The following is a 19,371-nucleotide window of genomic DNA, read 5'->3' as shown; positions in this document are numbered from 1 at the left end:
CGTCCCACGGGCAACGCTGCACGTCACAAAGGTGTTGCCAGGCTCTGCCAGTGGCTTCCGAGCTGCTACCAACAACCTCTGGGCACAAACCCACCTTGCAGCAGCTCTCAGCCTGGTGACAAGCGGCGTGCGGGCTTGGGACACGGACTGTGACAGAGCAGAGGTGCCCTCGGTGCCCAGGCGGGATGCTCAGCCTCGCTCAAAGCTTCAGCCCAAGCACAGCCGTGGGCTCCTGTGTGCTGGGACTGCCTCTCTGGGGACACTGGTGTCACTGGTTTCCTCCATATCCAGCTCCTGCAAGGCTCAGACTGGGTCAACAGTGTTAGGATGCTCAGTATGTCATCTAGGAGAAAGCCCCAAAGAACTCTTTGCTTTGGGCTCCAACAGCCTCTACAAGACAAGTAGCACTCAAAAGTTACTGCATTTCCTCATCTTATTTATTTTTTTTTTAAATCAATGGCACAACAGTATTTACTACCTACTAAAATCCACCCTTCCTCACACCCTGACGTCACCGCCAAGCCCCAGGCTCTCCCCTTGCAGCACCTGAGAGTCACACCAGTTTCTACACCGTTACTTCCCCTGGGTCTGGTGACCTGTTTTGAGTCACGGAGCTTCCCAGGCTGAATGTGAGCACGGCCACCTGGGCACACCTGCAAATATCCAAGGATACCTGGGGAAACGTTGAGGGTTTTAAAGCCTCGAGAGGCTGAGTCACCTCACTTCTGCAAGGAAATAAACAGCAAATCTGCATCAGAAGTGATGTAACATGGCCTGATAAAGAGGGTGAGCCAACACAACGCTTCTAAGAGACCTCTCTGTGGGTATTTCCTCCATTTCAAGCTTGTAATTAGCAATGTATTTTAGCAGGAAGAGAAGCATCAACCCTGTTTGGAGTTATCTGCAATGTGTGAGCAGGGACAAGCTGAGAGATCACTATACTTTGTCACTGCTATCCAAGAGACGAGCCTAGCACCTAGAGCAAGCAGAACAGGCAGGGTTCATCTCAACAGCAGCTAAGAGATAATATTCTGCAACGACATAAGGAGCTGGTACTTGACGTTACAGATAACCTTCCCAAAGAGATAACCTTCTTTCTGTTTAGGGAAGGCTAAGGGCCCCTCTCGCTGTGGGGTTATATCAAGTCAATAAGACCAAGCTGGCAAAACTTTCTACCTTCTCCTTCCAGTGCTTTCCTTAGGGCACCTGCCAGTTTTGCAGGTGTTTTATTGGCTTTTAAGCTCAGTTTTGAGCAGAGGCCTCTCAGTTTGCGTGCTGTGCTTGCATGGTTTGCAGCACAGAACCCCAGAGGGGTCAAATACCTGCTGCTCTCAAAAGACATGACCAATCGTAGGCTTGGTGGCACTCAAAGTGAACCACACCTGAGTCAAAATCTAAGCTTAGGATTTGGTGCATCCCAAAGTAGCACAGACTAAAGCTCAGGTTTAGCATCCTTATTGTGCAGGTAGAGGATCCCTGCATACATTGTGCATAGCCCTGTGGAGCATATGAGCACTAATAACAGCATTTTCAAAAACCTTTCCTGTATGATATGCCAGAACCACAAGGCTTTTGCAAAGCTATGAAACCAAGTGCCTGGAGAGACAGAAATATATTCCCTTCTGGCAAAAGACACTGTCTATACTGAGGCGTGGGCTGCCACAAACACACACTGCACGTCCTCCAGGCTTGGTGGGCTGCAGAGCCCCACAAGCTCAGGCAAGGATTTTAATCTGGGGAAAGGAAAAGCAGCATGTGATGCGGCCTCCTTCTGCCTTCTCAAGCACACTCAGTAGAAATAAAGGCACCAAACATCCCAGGCTTGCAAGAGAATCTGCTTTACTGCCTTGATCTGCAACAGCCAGAAACTTTAACTGGTTCTTGGACCCAGAGGGAGAGAACTGGGCACAGACCACGGATGTGCTCCGGTCTTCAAGACCCCTCTCCTACAACAGGAAAGTTCCCGCTATGGTTAAGGCAGGGTCTATGGAGAGAAACCAAGGCACGTGTCACCAGACGGATCCAAATCCCCCTTTTCTACCTGTGCTTTGGGAAGGCACTGCCTTGGGGAGAAGCAGAAAACCCCAAGGGAAGCAGCAGACGAAGCTGTTTCCAAGCAGCGCTGCTCTGTGGAGCCCTTCCAGCCCCTTCAGAAAGCCCCTGTTCTGGGAACCACTGTCACTAGACATAAAAGGAAGAGCAAATTCAGGCAATACATCATATTTTTTAGAGGAGCTAAAGAGTCCAGGGTGACAAGAGCTACTCACCCACCACAACACAGTGCTTGGAGTTGGTCCCTGAGCACAGCACTGCGGCAGAGCACGTCCTGGGTCACCTGAAAAACCTGCCTGCAGAGACTCCTACCCTCAGCACCACCCCCAGGCCAGCCTTGTGTTACTCCATAGGGCAAATTAAAGATAAACCCAAGACCTACCAACCAAAAACCCCACACAATGCTGGTTTCTCACAGCACGTCCTCAGCACCTCCGAAAAGCCCGTGGACAACGGTCCCTTCTGCAGAAACTGCCCAGGAAAACACACTCACCTTGGAGCTACCAAGGACACGGCACCTCCACCAAATTTGGGGAGGAAAGAGGGTTTCTAAACAGTGCCTGCTCCCAGAGTAAGAGGGGAACCCGCTGCTGGGGCGGGCAGGGGGGTGCCCAGCCTCCCGTGCCCACACAAGGGCTCAGCATAGGCCTCAAGCTGGCCCTCTGCCTCCTTCCAAAAATCTAGCCGTTTTTAGTGTTTCAGCACAAAACGCAGGCTCACCTGAGGACACATGGCCTCCCGGTCTGAGCGAAACCCGGCGCCGCGTCCGCGCTGCCAGCCAGAGGCTCCCGCCTGTCCCACGGAGGGAGGAGGGAGGCAAAGTTCAGGAAGGACTCGGCTTTACCGACTAAGCGCCGGGCCCTTGGGAACAGAGTTCCTTTTGTTCTTGACCTTCCCGGCGCCGCGATAACAACAACGTGTGGGCCAACGAGCACTTCCCAGCCGGCCTCCGTGCGGATAAGGATTCCGAGCGCTCCTCGAACCCCCACGCGCGGCAGCCCACGGTCCTGCTTCAGGAGCAGCTCCAACAGCACAACACATCTGCAGAGGCCCCAGGGTCTATCCCACCTTTTCCAACTTCTTTTTTAAGCATTACATGGCAAACACCCTCCTTATAACCATAAATTAAAATAAATACACAAACAGAACTTGTCTTGCTCGCCACAGGAAAATCGAGAGCACTTTATTACTGATGAGCAGCGATTCAGTGACTCACACAGCAGTTTATGATACCCACGACACCATTACTCTCAGAGGAGGGTTGGTGCCTTGGTAATCAGTGATAACCAAGTTTATCAACACACCAACTTCCACCCACCTCTTCATCGAGCTCTGTTTAACCCCAACCAAGCAGCTGCTTCCTAAGCAAACACAAAAGCCCTGTCAGAGCCACCGGCATTAAGTGACACAAAAGGAGAGGAAGGTCTCTAGGTCTTCAGGATCCTCCTCTTCCACAAGGTAACCAAGACCCAGTGGCATTGAGAGACCTTGGAAACGCAGTATTTGTGATGCACTGCTCAAAGCTAGAGGTTTCTGAGGGTTTCATCTAACGTATCTCCATGTTTAGAATCACAATGATATTTGAAAAATAAAAGTAACAATGAAAGCATCTTTACCAGGTTTTCTTCATTTTAACCACTGCTCCAAATCTTTCGTCCACATTATTCTCCACATCTCCCTTAGGGAGCCAGGGATGAGCCCTGGAGCACATGCTTGAAGCACTCTGGCTATAAAAGCACTGAATGTGCTAAAAGGTCTTCAGAGCTTGTCCTTTTACCTCCCCATATATCATTACTCTGACCGATGAGAGCACCAAATTCACCTTTTTGCAGTCAAATCACCACCAGAACGGCCTCCACATCTAATCTGCAAGACCTGGCTAGTCTGGAGGACCTGCGACTAGCTTTTTACCATCCATCCACAAAACAACGAGTTTTGGCAGTCACCGCCTCAGTCCTGTCCCCAATCAGTACCAGTACCAGCAAGCTCACCACTTCTAGCAACGTTTGTCCACCTGATCTTTAAATCCTTCTCCCAAATATGTTACCTCCTCTCTAAGCACCTGCTTAACCTTATGCTAGTGATTAATGCTGGTGCAGATGTCTAACCTAACCCTCCCATACAATTTACACCACTGATCTTGCCTCGTGCACAAGACTCGAGAGAAGAATTTACTACTTCCCCCTCTGCAGAGACCCTTTATATACTTTGAACTCCGGCTTCTCTTAGCCACACTCCCGCATCATTTGCGACCTATTTTTTTAGTTACCTGCACAAGTTACATGTTCTCATTTTCTTTGGATTACTCTTGCTCTCCTGCAGGCTACATCCTTCCTGAAGTGCAGGGTCCCAAACAGGACACACAACTCCCGATGTTCCAATAACTACCTGGAAGCGTCTTGTCCCTTGATAACCAAGTTAATCTGTCACACAGTCTAAAACAGATGGAGAATTCTGGTAATGAACACAGCAAGAGGGCAGTTATGGTTTAACCTGAAGTTGTCTTCCAGCCTGGTATGTGACAGTGTGCAGGTCACAGCCCTTTTCTTTCAACTTCTCCATTTGGGCTGCAAGATTTGAGGGAATTTCTACTACAGCTACATTATGTCCAGCACAGGAGGAACCCAAAGACAGTTGCAGCAAGGTTAATTAACAAACATCTACACCTGCCTATTTTTCCAGTTCTTACAAAGATAATTTTGCTTCTAAAAGTTGCCTTTTCTGCTCAAAGCCATGCTCCACCTGATGCTTGCTATTACCCTGAGCCTCATATCACTGTGTGCTGCAGGCCAGCTCCCACATTTCTTAGTCCCACGCACTGGGCTCCCAGTTAAAGATAAGGCTCCAAGGTCTTCATATTTTTTTTCAGCCCATTTTGCACAAGGCAAACACTCCGGCTGGGATCTTTTCCAACCAGCAAAGAACATTTCTCTTACCATAATCCTGAACTAGAGTCCTGCTTCAGAGAGACACTCTAACCCGATTTATCCACCTCCCATCCTGTCTTCTAAGCGCTACTGAGGTCTAGACAACGTGTGAATCTCCTTGGCAGTTTCTGTTTTTGTTGCTATGAAGTCATCAACACAGTGATTTTGAAGTCTAAATCCAGCATTTTTTAAAAAAATTATCATATTTTCTTGTAATTAATCAATAAAGATCACACACAGGCTTTGGCTTTTAAAATGCGTATTATTCTTTCAAAGTAAATCCTTTGGAAAATCAGAGCTAGGCTAACAAGCAAGGGGAGAGGGAGCCAGGAAAGCTGAATGGAGGAGCAGGGAGGCCAAGGGCTCCCTTCTCGGGGTACCTCATGTCACTTGCTGGGGAAACTTCTCCCTGCAGAGGGGCGAGGAGGCTCCGGGCACGGGGCATCCGAGCAGACACCTGCCGAGGCAGTCATTCCATGGGAACAGCATTGGTAAAAGAAGTAAAATGGTTCAAGATTTAAGAGCTCCATCACCACAATGCTGTAGCTGTCCCGGAAGCAGTAAGAGTATAGGATTTTGAAGTGCAAAGCACAAAGAGAAAAATTCCCTTCGCCAAAACGGGGAATTAAGGGTGCCAAAGAAGGGTGAGCTGCGCTTGAAAGGCAAAGAGAAATGTCTGAAATGGAAAGTCAGATTATTAAAACTGGGGGGGGCAGGGGGGAAGCTGCATCTGGCCTTGCAGAGTTGCTGCAGCCTCCTGCACGTCGCTGCAGCCTCCACGGAGCCTGCACCTCCTCATTGCACCTCCTCACCGCTGCCCGTGCCCGGCGCTGCCCAGCAGATGGCAATCGCCCTGCATCGTCACCGCGGCCTCAGCGGGCTGCAGCGCTGCACCCTGCGCCCTGCTCGCTGCACCGTGTCCCGCTCGACTCCAGAGCTTCCAGCTGCCCCACTTTGCAGATCTCCAACAGGGCCTCGAGTCCCGCCGTGCTCTTTCGGACCCGCTGCGTGAGAATGCAGAATGTAAAATGAACCCCCAAGCGGCACTGGTGCCGTCGCCAGCGCTCCTGAGCTGCTCCTGCTCCCGTCCCGCTCCCGGACGAACCCCCGGGCATGCCCAGCACACCCGGCTTCCACATTTGCATCCACGCGGGATGTGCCGGCCTTCCTGATCCATGCAGCTCCAAGCGGCTCATCCATCCCCAGGAGAGAGGGCAGAGCAGGCGGTGGTTGTGGTTGGGCTGGGAGGCACAGCGGGCGCTCGCAGAGCAAACCACGGCTCTCCTCTTCCCAAGAGGAAGGCAACTAGCTGTGCTCCTTAGGCTCCAGGCCCTGCCAGAGCAAGAGGGGCTCACCTGTGTCTACAAACTCAGCAGTTGCGTTTGCAGGCTTAAAACAAAGCAGTCTGCTCGAAGAAGGCAGTTTTGGTGCTGGGCAGTCCAACAGTATAGTCCAATTTCAGTGTTGCATGCTTGGTGTGCACCATATTTCCAAAACAGGGACAGCTGAGAAGGCAAAATGCTTTCTGGTGCAGTGGGATAGGAGGTTTACTCAGCAGAAAGGCAATGCCTTCACTTTGGGGAGGATATTTTCCTCTCCTGTCTTCTACGTGAATCTCGCTTAGGCAGAATATGTACTGGGAAAGGCCATTTATTCTGTGTGCAGCATCAGGGCTTCCAGAGCATCCATCTCCCTCCTGCATGTAACCTAAGGATGGCCTGACAGGCCCTTCCAGGGGCCAACAGCTCAGTGAGAATGGGCAGCTCAGCGCATGAGTGAAAAACACCCAATTGCAGCTCCCAACAGATCGCTCCGCAGCAGGATTGCTCATGCTCTGCCTCTCCGAAACAACCTGAGTTTCCATGGCACAACCCTACAGGACATGTGGAAGAAAAGGCACATTGGGAGCTCACGGTTCTGCTAAACGAGAACAAAAAAAAAAAAAACCCGCCCCAAGGCGCTGATTTATTTTTACTCTCACAGCCACCGAGCGGTATTTCTCGATGATGTTCTCATTTGCTGAATCTCTATGAAATCCTTGCAGGCTGGAAATTATTTCGAATCATGTATCCAAGACAACAAGAGTAATTCCTACCCAGCTTATTAAGCAAACAGACACCAACAGAGCGCTGATGCTTTGAAGATTACCTGGAGTTCAGTAGAAGAGCCCATTTACATCTTCCTGAAAGGAGATTTCAGCGTTTATTGCCTTCCTCCTCTGGCTCGTCTGGCTGTTTCAGGAGATCAGTGGCCAGCCTGGCTGAGCACAACCCTTCCAGTGGCTGCTCCTTCCCCAAACAGCCTGAACACTGTCAGAGCTCATCTACATTAAACGAGTCCTTAGAAATTATCCCTGCTCCAATGCTGGGAGATGGGCATTGCATGACGCAGGTCCAAGGAGCAAGAAGCTAAGACCCTCACCAGCATGAGCACCAGGGCTCGGGCTGCCAACCTCTAATCTGCTCAGTCCAGCCATTAGAAAGCACATTTACAACCTCTTATAGTATAGAAGGAGGAAAATGAAAACGCTTCTCTTCCTGGTTTCCCTCCTATGGAGCTATTACTGGCTTTTGTAGACCATCTTTCCAAGGAGAGCAGTGATATTTGTGAGCTTTAACAGAATACCCAAATGGAGAAAATAAATATATAAAATAAAATAAAATAAAGACAGCAGAACTCATTCCAGCCTCTCCTGCAGAACTGCAGAGATAGCTCAGCCTCCAGGGAAGCGATGCAAGACATGCTTGGAAAGCCTTTTGGGGGAGGAATCCAGCATCACGGAGCTATTCAAGCCACGTTCACAGGAGTTCCCCTGAGGGACAAAGGAACTTGCTCGGGGTGACATTACAAGCCCATTCACTTGCTGGAGAACAGGAGTCAGCCAACTAGCTCACTAGAAACTCTGCAAATGACTGGGAGGTCTGATGACCTGCTGTCAAATACACATTGTCCAATGGAGAGCTCTAAGTCACTCCATGGGATGGAGCTGTTCTTCTCACTGATGTGACAAAGACAAGTTGCCCAACACCTAACTTACCACTTGGAAGATCGAAAGAATAGTATTAATCTTTTATCAGAAGTCACAAGACAAAACCAACAAATTATAAGCAACTAATTGCTTATAATGTTATAAAGGAATATATATTTACACATAAATATAAGCAGAGTAGCCTGGGAGTGCTTTTGCAAGTAAAAATCTTTATGATAGAAAAAGAGTCTGGGGTACCATGACACAAGAAGCAGATACCTAAAGCAAAAAGTGAAAAAAAGAATATAAATAAAGCACCCAGCAGCCCTTTGTTCTGAAGGCAATTGCAGCAGCCCTCAGCTCCAGACTGCAAGGCACAGAAGAGCAGAGTAAAGCAGAGGACAAAGAGGAAAGGCGCCAGTTGCAGACAACAAACAGGTCAGTGTAACAGCAGCCTCCTTCCCAACGGGGAGGACGGCCAAGACACTATTGCAACATGCTCCTGTGCTAAGGAATCCCGAAGGAAATAGAGGCCACACTTCCTTCCCGCAGTCCAGATTAAATCCACGCTCTGCTCTGCCGTCTGCTGGCAGAACAGCGGCAAGTGCCGATGCCCGACGGCTTCTCTGGGCCTTCGGGGCCAGCTGCTACGTCTCAAACCTGGGCTCATGCTCTTCAGCCTCAAACCCCAACGCCAAGATGTGCCCGAGGGCAGCAGCACCTCTCCCGCATCACTAGCATTTCACCACGAGGAGAGTCTCCTCCTTTCAGCCAGGGCATCGTGCTCTGGCATCCTGCAAGCTAAGAGAGCGCTGGCATTGACAGGATTTCATTTTTAACTTCCTTTTAACTTAAGCATCATCAAATGCTTGCTACAAGCTCGCTGGGCATGTCACCCACACACCAAAGAAGCTGCCTTTATAACAGGCTGAGCATTCCCAAGCCCTGTCGCAGTCAATGCTCTTGCCCAGCAGCCCTTCCCTCCAGGCTCCAGCCTCCCTCGGAGCGTGGCCAGCACCCACAGGTATTGACGGCACTCAGTACTTGCCTCAAACGTGACGAAGTCATCAAACTCATCAGGACAGGCCGAGGCTTCTTCCTCAGGGGTATATCCCATATCATACAACTGGCTGTCAGGATCTGCAGAGGAAAATAAAAAAGAATGAGAATCACCAAGAGGAAACCTGCATCCTCACGTAAAAGGCACCTTTGGGAGCCAAGAAGCAGGACAAGAACTGCCTTTTGCACACACCGGTGCCTTCAGCATTCAGAAAGGACTTCGGTTTCCAGGCATCCTAATGCGACCAAGGTGAGGATGCAATTTGGATGCCGTTCCCTGCAGAGGTCCGAGGAGACCTTTTCCAGCTCAGAGGTGGTCAGCACCTGGGTTCTTCCCGATCTTCTCACCACGCACTGCCTCTGCCATGGTCTCCGTTTCGTTTCCCCTGTTTCCTTCCCTATCGCTCTCTCCTGTATCCTCTCATTCCTCTCCCAGAAGGCTCTAATCCTGCTGTGGGCAGGGAATACATTAGTTCTGCATGCGACAGCCAACTACCATGGGAACGGCGGGGAGAGCAGGCTGCACCGAAGCTCTTCTCGTTCACCGTTCCTCCTGCGACCAGCTGCATCGGGAGCCACCCGCACAGGAAGGGGGGAAAACAGGAGGCTTTCAAGGAGATTTCTTAAAAGAAATGACCCCCTTCCACTCCTAAACATGCACCCCAGGCAGAGCAGGGTTTCTCCAAGCCCGTAGGCTGAAGAAGTGAATGTCAGTTCTCCAGCACTGGCTAATGCCCGATCCAGCACACGACCTAGATCCCAGGCTGCACACACCAAATCAAGATCAAATGGTGTAGTCCCAAAATAAAGAGCAGGCTGAAGCCCGCGTGCACTGCGGCACTGGCCCCGGGGGATGGAGATGAGCCCGGCCGGGCGCAGGGAGCCGCTAGGCCAGCGCTCACAGGGCAGCTCTGCGCCCACGCGGGGCTTTGGCAGGGCCAGGCTTCCCTTTTGTGGCTGCTGAGGGCAGATGATGAGAAGATCTACAAAGCTCGGGCTGCCTTCAGTGTCTGTCTTAAGTGGCTTCCCTGCGCAGCCGATTCAAAGCGTTTCCAGGCTGTGGTCCAAACCGAAGGGGGACATCAGCCACGTGAAGCTTTGCTGCAGTGGAGCAGCCCAGGCACCCAGATGGGATCAGACCCAAGCGCTTCCAAAGGGCAGATTCCTTACACAGCCACACTGCTCCTGCTTCACATCCAGCTCCGAGCATCAAGGGGCATTTGTCATTAATGGGTCTCGTGATTGGGACACAGGATGGAGCAAGAAGGCAGGTGTGAAGGAGCATCCTCCCAATGTCCTCCTCCCCCAGGACACACACCAGCCCAAACGCCTCCTCAGCACTTCTTGCACTAACTGCAAACACAGCCAAGGCTCCAGGAGATGCTGCAGCCACCACCTTGATGGATCTCCCCAGCCCTTTACGGGCTGTAAAGCTGCAGGAGCAGGGTGAAGATGAACAGATGGCATCCTCAGAAATGACACCTTCCCTGGCCTGCACGCGCAGCTCTCTGGGGCGAGACACTAAATCAGAACCAGGAATAAGCAGAATTACTTTTGCAGAGACTGGTGTACGACAACATGCTCTACAGCAAGCACATGGCAGGGTCACAGCTTCAGTGAATGAAAGGTGTTCTTGTTTGCAATTCATGACTTGAGCATCCCTGCTGCTTCCCGTGGTCACAGCACTGGCCAGGCAGTGCTGCTATGAGCTGTTTTTCCAACTGGGGGCGTCTTTTAGTTCATTATCTTGAGCAAGTCAGAGAATGTGCAAAAAAGCCAGGGCACGAGCACACCGTTTTAGATAAACCAACCTCAGGCCACCTCCCCTGCTGACAGCTGAGCATGGGGAGCATTTTCAGACTGTTCTCCCTCCCCACAGACATCGCTCCACCCTTATCTCCACAGTCCGAGCTGCTGGGCTTTGCCTAGAGTGACACCTGCTCAACCAAGCTGGACAGAGCCCACTGCAGCCAAGCAGATCTGCCATTAGTGGTTCCAGTCTCTATTCCCACCTTAGAGAGCCTCCTTGGTGATGGTAGGAAACTTTCGGGTGGTTCTTGGTGGAACGGCCTGATTTTCCCCAGAGGGAAAGGGTCCTGATTTTCCCCAGACCCAGATAAAGCTACTTATTCGCATCATTCTCTCCAAAGAGAGCTGCAAAGGCAGAATTTGCCATCAAGGAAAGGCTTCCAGTTTGTTTGGAAGCTGTGGGCAGCCAACACAAGCTGCTCACAGCTCCTGCCCAACAGCGACCACCTCCATTATAATTCTTGCCTAAATCGTGCGTTTCCTGTGCTGCTCCAGGATAATTCCCAGACTTTTGGGTGGTTCTTGGTGGAGGGGAGAATGGGATGGCTGGTTGCTCCATCTGCTTGCACAGCAAGTGGGCTGAGGAGGGGGTCTTGTTCCACACACCATCTACTTTCATGGCAAGCTCTGAACTTCAAGGGGATCCTTTTCCCAGGTCTCAGGGTTCGGGTGCACGCTTGCCCACGGCCTGTTCAGCAGAAGCAGGGAATGCCGAGGGTTCCCACATCCCCATGCTCCCAAATCAGACCGACTCGCTCCACTCCCCATGAAACAAAGCTCGACTTTTCTACTTGATTCATTCCCTCCCCCTCCGAAAAAGCCATATGGTGCTTTGTATATAGGGAGAGTTGCCATGGAGAGCTTGCCTGCCTCTCTTGCAGCACAATAGGCTGCATTAAGCTTTCACATTCCTGTCCAAGGGAGCCAAAAAAGCCCAGCAGAACTTAGCTGCTCTGCTGGTGCTTCACACACATGAAAAACACTGTGTTTTTGGTGCAGAAAGAGCCATGCAACTGGAGCACGGGCCAGCTTCGATGGCCAATCTCCTCTACATCGTTAACAGCAGAGTGGGATGGACTTGGGGTACCAGTGATGGCACCACATAACCCAGCTCCAAATATCATGACACTTGGCAAGAGGAAAATGTGCCAATTCCCTCTGCTCTCCTGCTGTTTTCAAACCCAAATCCCAGCTGATCTTCTCTCCCTCACACCCTCTTCTTCATGCATACTTGCATCTCCTAAGCCTACCTTTGCGTTCACCTCTTCCTTCTCCTCAGTGTTGACATGCTTAGGACATCTGAAGCCATCTCTTCCCAGCACACTGTAAAGCTTTGCTTTCCCCCAAAGATTCGGATGTTATGAGCTTTAGGGTCTGCCACCTCCTCCTAAGCAGCTCTTGTCCCTACGTTTGCTTCGCCCATGTGAGTGTCCACAACCAACAGAGGTTCAATTCCCAAATGTTCAGTTCTGTATTAGTCACTCCCACTGATCTTGTTAAACAGCTGAACAGAGCTAATATTCTGAAAGTCCAAAATCAGGCTCCAAGATACTCCACAGGGAGCTTTGCTACCCAATCACCCTACAAAGGGCTATATGCTGCACATTACATCTATTTTTCCCCACAAATTAGTTGCACTGAACTGTTTGGCTGGTGTGTGTGAGCAGGATACCAGGCATTTAGATAAAGCAGTGATAAAATGTTGCTGCTGGAATCATTTAACTAAGATGATGCTGCTGATACAGAATACATAGAGGCAATGGCTGTAACCAATAAGACCAGCAACATTTAACGTATCATTTAGTAAAGCTAAAGCGAATCTGGAAGAAGCAGGGAAAGCAGACTAAACGTGGAGAGGGATGTCCTTGCAGTCCTCCCATGGCCATGGGAATGGGGCATTCCCCACTGCAGCTACCAGACCCCACAAACTGGTTGTGTGCACTTGGAACAAGACCTCCCAGCAAGCTGTCTTGGACTTGTAGCCATAAAAAATAAAATTAAACAAACAACACACAACTACAACAAGACACCCGAGCCCCTGACCATACCTGTGAGCAATGCAGCAAGCCTTCAACTCGCAGTAGGTTTCTATGGCTCTGCTACAAGAGCAGCACCTTTTACAGACTCTAATCCAGCTGTCTCCTCTGCCCGGTGGCACCCATGCCTGCTAGAGCATTCTCTGCACGATCACATTGTCCCACATCACAGACTCCTGCAAACCCTCTGTTTCTGCCCACGCTAAATCTATGTTTTGGCTCCTCCTCCGCGGTCTTTCCTAGGCAATAAGCCCACCACAACACACAGCTTCTGGGTTTTCTTTCTGCTTGCTACCTCTCTTATGATGACAGCCACCGTCCACAGCTTTCCTGCTGCTTGAACCCACTTAATGGGCACCAGCCTGTACATTTTTTAGGCATCATCCGTACACCACCATAACATCAAATTGTCCTCTCTAGCATCCCTGCAACATCTTTTCCTGTACCTGCATGCAACTAATCTTCTCTACCTTGAGAAGTCTCCTGCTGCCCTTCAAACCCCACTGAAAAAAATCACTCTCCAGAAGTCCACTGCATCAACCACATCATCATTTGGGAGATAGAGATTCATTTTGCTGCAAATTCTTGGCCTTGTACAGCTGCAATGCGACCAGTCAACTACAGCAGCCCTCTTTTCCCTCACCACGTATTTGATTCCGCCTTCCTCAGTGCTGCTCTGCTTACGGAAGGGGACCCCCAGAATCATGGCACTGAATTGTAGCCTACATCTCCCTCCACTCTTAAAACATCCTATTTTTTCCCCCAGAGTTTTACAAAATATCGTCCAAACACTGTCACGTACAGCTTGTGATGCGGACTATCGTTGCTGGAGCACATCTGTATGTTCTCCACTGAGAGCATATTTGCTGGCCTGTCATTTGGCCAGACCACAAGCCACGGGCAACCTCTGTCCAGTATCTGTGGAGCATCTGGATCCGCTGGCCAAACCCTAGAGCAGCCCTGGCAGCAGCAGACCATGCAAGAGGTCCATGCATGCACCATGGGAAGAGGTTCCTCCTCGTAGCACACATCCAGTCAGGGAGAAAGCAGGACAGGTCACGGCTGCTCTCCCCAGGGTGACAAGTTGGATTTCAGCTGTGCTTCCACATTGATCTCTAAATTTCTCCATGAGAAGAATCAACACTATTCAATAGGCCTCGGAGATGTGATAGTAACTTGGGCTTTTCAAGAAACACAACTCGGAGCTACACAAAGGAAGCCAGGGAGCAGAAAGCTCCTGAAATAGCTCCCAAAAGCTGCTTTAGAGGATTCGAGTGAAAAGGCACCTTGAGTGAAGAGCTGTGGGTACAGTAGTGACACACAAGTCAGAAACAGAGCCAGTTTTATCTGCTTCATGGAGGAATGACCTAGAAAAACAGAGCCTTTCAGAAGTATTTAAGTCATCTGCCAACATACACTGTGCGTACTGCTGCAAGCCACAGAGCCACAAACTCCACGTCAGTTGAGCAGCGTGGATTCGTGCAGCTCACACGCTTGAATTATTCAATAGAGTAATAAGGCTGGGGACCTGCATGAATGGCACACCCAAAATCAGATAGGGAGCACAGGCAGAAGATAGTAAGAGGGCCTGGTGGCAGCCTGGTGATACAGGAGGCAGGAACAGGCCTAAGAAATAAAAAAAAAAAACAAGCTGGCACCGAAGGCTGGAAGTGCTTTGGAGGACCTGGCACTGCAGGGAGTTAGAGGAGAAGCCACTGTGCAAATGTTAGTGTTTCCAAAGATACCTCTGGGTCGCACACTTTCATTTTAGACCCTGACATCCACGTATCTTGAGCAACTGCAGGATAAAGCCAGCACCAGCCCAACCATCCTCCCTTTTACCTTCGCCTTCACTAAGTGGTGCAGGAGCACATTGATGATTTGACGGCCTCTGCCTTCATGGAAAAAAAATAATGCTGCCCAGGGAGGTGGTGGAGTCTCCTTCTCTGGAGGTCTTCCAAACCTGCCTGGATGCAACCCTGTGCCCTGGGTGTCCCTGCTGGAGCAGGGGGTTGCACTAGATGATCTCTAAAGGTCCCTTCCAACCTCAACCATTCTGTGAAGTTTTCTCCTCTATATCAGACTTCTCATGTCACTACAGGCATCTTTATGACCTCTAAGTAGCACCAGACCTCCACCAGCATCTGCATCTTCACAAGGAACCCAGTCTCTGTAGGTCCAGAGGGAAGAAACACCTCTCCAACCCCAAGTCTTTCCCCAGCCCCAAGTCTTTCCACAGCCCCCCCCTTTCCTTACACATGACTGCAGTGTGAAGCAGCTCAACAAGCCGACTCCTCCCAGGATAAAACAACCACCTGAGAGCCCTCACCAAAGACTTATTTTTACAACCACAAATTACAACAACACAATATTCAAGTAAAAACCTCAGGCTCTCAGCGTCTCTTAATTCTGACACTGCTCAGGGAGGCAGTGTCAAAATTAAGGCTGCTTACACAACACTCACCCGATCTCCTCATGGATAATGCTTTAACAGTTAATTTCTTGCTCTGTGGCGGTTGGTACTTATCAAATATTCCTTTTTTATCCTCTTATTTCAGCCAAGACCCTCAGGCTTTATTTACAAGTACTGTCTGAAAACATAAACAGAATGAACTTCATGGTATGCAAGCACCTTGTAAGCATAAAACTACCCTCACTTTACCTCAGAGATCAGGTAAGCATTGTGGGACCTCAGAAAAGAGATCCCATGCAACTGTAAATACCAGTTTATTGAACCTGCTAGGGCAGTGACTGGATGGCTCTGTTCATGCCAAGCATTTCTCAGCCCTCCCCACCTTCCAGCTCCCACACAAGACGTGAAGATAACGGTTGAAGCCAGTTCAGCCCAAATCCCAGTTCCCAATCCTGTGCCTGACAAATGTTTATGATGGACTTGCTCCAAGCAAAGCCAGTTATTAATGCAAATTCATAGCCTTGGTGAATTCAGACAGAACTTTCCTGCAGAAGAATTCCTGGCTTAGATGCAAGCATTAAGATGATAAAGGCTTTCAATATCCAAATTGCTGGAGGGCTTGCAGTTCCCCACAGGACGTTGTGTCTGTCATTGAGCACATATGGGTCTTCCTCACCATGTCTCCTTCCACTGGCCATATCCCAATGGACAATGTGAAGCTGAGCCTAAGAACCATTTCAAAGCAATCGCCAAGCCACAAAAAGCAGCTCAAATCAGAGCTGCTCTCCCATTTTCCAGTACCAGGAGATCGAGAGGGGCCTGGCAGGTTGGCCAGGAACTGCACAACCACACACCTTCTACACCAGCCAGGGCTCTGACTCCAAAAGGTAAGTTGCAAAACCATCAGTAAAAACTACGGGCAGGTCTGAAATCCAGGACTAGGAGCAGCCAGTTTCCAGGCCAGAACATAATCTGTCTGGTGAGTGTGTGGAAAAGAAAATACAGGATGGCAGAAGAGACATTAAATTATGCCTGAAAGGGGAACTTCTCCCAGTGCAGCACTCCAGAGCTCACAGGCACCTTTTGGAAGCGATGATGATGCTGAGGAGTTCCTTGTCCATTACTGTGAGTGTCAAGAGGTCTGTAGTGGAGTTCTGGCTGCTGTGGAGCTGTTTGGAGCCCCTTTCCTTCCAAATCCCTTGAATATTATGCAGGCTAAGAGGAAGATGCTCGCTCCTTAAAGCGTTTATGATGAACCACCCTTTCCTGCTCCTCCCCTGAACTTGTAACGCTGCCAAAAAAGTCCCTCAAAAAGGCCAAATTGTGCACTGCATACCACTGAAGAGGAGGGGGACCATGCTTTATATGAAGTTTTTTTTTGTTCAAACCAACTTATGTTAAAAAGAAGAAAAAAAAAAAAAAACAAGTGTAATTTCAGCCAGTTTTCAAAGGTTTAGGTAATATTCTGTTTTCCGGAAAGGACTCATCAAATTATCTGCGACTGCACTCTTTCAGCTACATAATAGTTTAGCAATACTACTATATTTAAAGAGTTTGACCTTTTAAATTCAGCAGTACAATACCTGTTAGAATAGGTCCAAAGAGCCAAGCACAATGTTGCCAAGATCTTACTGGCTTAATAGAAGCATTTTTATAATACGTTGTCATACTGTTTCTGCTGACTTCTCTATAGCTATGGGCCATGTTATAACCTAGATTCAAAATAAAACAGGTTTCAAGCCCAAGGAAGTGGAAGAAGCTGGTTGGGAGCCCAAGTCATGGCCCTGAAGTCACCAACATTGACAAAAGGGCACAGAAGCAAAGCAGCTGGGACTCGCACGCTGCCTTTGAAGGGGCAATAACCCTTCAGAAGAGGTGCCTTTAGGGCAGTCCTGTGGCCATCTAATCAATGAATTCAGTGCTGGTCACCCTGTTAGCAGAAATGCCTCCTCCTTGAAGGAGAAATAAGTTGCCCAGCTGCTAGATGGAGAGATTTAGCGGGGAAGTCTGTACTCACTTAGGAAGCACTAAAGAGATCATTAAGCAAAAGGACATTCAAGGGACACCCAGAGGAGTTCAGAAGAGACCTGGCTTGGTGCAGACAGGAAGGGATCAAGAAGAAATCGGAGAGGGGCTGTCACAAAACCAGGCATGGCTTCTGCCAAGGTGCCCTCTGAACGTGGGCAACGTGCTGCCCACCAGAGCAGGCCCAACCTGCTGCTCTCACATCACAGCCTGACCTCAACAGCTGTCCCATCACAACCAGTTTCTCAGCAAAGCTGAAAACCCACATCACACGTCGTGGCAAAGAATGAGACCAGAAAACATTCGGAAGAAACAAGTTTTTGCCACGTGCATCTGCCAGGGCATCACAAGGGTACAGTCACCGCTCAGTCACAAGCCTCCAGGCCCTGAGAGTGAAGCGGTGTTCTCGGAGAAGCAGAAGCTGCAGATGAGTAATTACCCCTTCGCTAATAGCACCAGAATGACTGGATTCCCAACGAGAAACTGTCTGACAGCTCTGGCGAGACGGCCTGTCCGGAAAGGCAGAACGACAGGCTGTGTATGTTCTTGCTACCTAAGCTTAGGAATCAAAATCCATTCATCATGCAAAATCCAGCCTGACCCCTTGCCAAATATTTTTGGTGAGGACAGAAAAGCCACTCCTCAGCTTCCCGCATTGAACCAAAAATCAATATTCTCTCATTCTGGATCCTAATCACAACATCCAAACCTGCAAAACCGCAATACATAGGACCTGGACCAGGACCACCACCCATCTGCAGCCCCCAGTGCCTCCCCGTCCACCCTCCTTCCCTGCTCGCCAAGCAGTGGGTTGGCCCAGGGCTCTCAAAAGGATTAGTAGCAACAGATGTGAAACAAAACAACATACTATTATGCAGAAAGGAAAAATACGATGGAGAAATACTAGAACAACAGATGGATTATGAGAAGAGTCTATTTTGTAACAGAAGTTTACATTTGGTTTTACTCTTACATGGACAGGAGAGCTCTAAGAGTGTCTCCAAGGCTCTAATAAAACACCATTCCGCATTTCTCTATATTTACCATCTCCAAAGAAAGTCACCCCGTCCTGTCTTCTCTTCTCTTTCATCAGAGAAGGATGTTTCTTCCCCATCATAACCCTTTCAACTTCAGTTTACACCCACTTCATCTTGCCTTTGTCAGCTTGAGCTATGGGAGCTAGGGAGTCTAAGAAGTCACCACAAGTTTATTTTACTTCATCAAAGTCCCTGGTTATTTTCTGTCCTCATCTGCAATTTGGGCTTTTTGTTTTGCTTTTGCAAGAAGCCTGGCGAGGCAGGAAGGTTTTCCCTTGCAAGGAACTGGGCGTAAATGATGACATTTTGGACATCTGGTCAAAGATTAATGCTTGCCACAAGGAGTAAAGGGCAGCTTTGCACTGCTATGAGCTAAAGGGATTCCTTTTTTCTTTTTTTTCTTTTTTTTTTTTTTTTTGCCCATTTTGGACCCAGAGCCTGTTATATCCGACAGTGACAGGATGCAGCAAGATTTATCTGGCAGATGCAACCAAAATATTCATAACGAAAGAATTCTCCAAAATTGCAAGAGATTCTTGTGCAAATCCACCTCATTCTCTCAGAGCCCGAGGGCTGCGAGACCTTAGCAGCAGTTTTATGGCAGCACATTTGAGTAATTTGCTGCCATCCCTCTTCCAGAGCTGCAAGAGGGCCTAAGGATAGAGTTGCTGCTCCGCTCCTGTGCTTTCTGTGAAAGTAGGTCAATGCAGCACGGCATCGGGCACGTTGTTTTGGGAAGGCATCCTCCCTGCTCAGGCATGGCACGGGGAGAGTAGCCAGCTCCAGGCCTGATATAACAGCTCACCACGCTGCCAAGTTATAAAAAAAGCCAATTGTTTGAATTAAAAAGGCAGATGCAAATAACAAGGAAAACAACATACACTTCTCACGAGCCAAAAGTGGCCTTGTGCATACACTCCCCCAAGCACATCCTTGTTCGAGTATCCTTGCTCTAACATATCCTTGCTTCTCTATCACACTGGAGCACAAGCAAAGTGCTCCACATTTGCTGAGGTAGGTGGGTGTGTTGGTGCAGCTTTCAGGG

At 49.3% G+C, this 19,371-nt stretch overlaps 1 protein-coding gene across 1 annotated transcript in view; it reads right to left on the bottom strand.

Annotated features, from left to right (window-relative positions):
- The window catches only part of RAB11FIP3 (RAB11 family interacting protein 3), a 33,238-nt gene extending 30,353 nt beyond the window's left edge, over positions 1-2,885 (bottom strand). Inside the window, exon 1 of the mRNA XM_026048988.1 lies at positions 2,773-2,885. Coding sequence (XP_025904773.1) covers positions 2,773-2,784 — 12 coding nt within the window. The 5' untranslated portion in view covers positions 2,785-2,885. The remainder of the gene's footprint in view (positions 1-2,772) is intronic.
- Between the last annotated feature and the right edge of the window lie 16,486 nt (positions 2,886-19,371).

The sequence above is a fragment of the Nothoprocta perdicaria genome, unplaced genomic scaffold (assembly GCF_003342845.1).
Source record: "Nothoprocta perdicaria isolate Ctin4 unplaced genomic scaffold, notPer1 scaffold_59, whole genome shotgun sequence".
In the NCBI taxonomy this organism is placed as follows: domain Eukaryota; kingdom Metazoa; phylum Chordata; class Aves; order Tinamiformes; family Tinamidae; genus Nothoprocta; species Nothoprocta perdicaria.
This window is presented reverse-complemented; position numbering and strand designations above follow the sequence as displayed.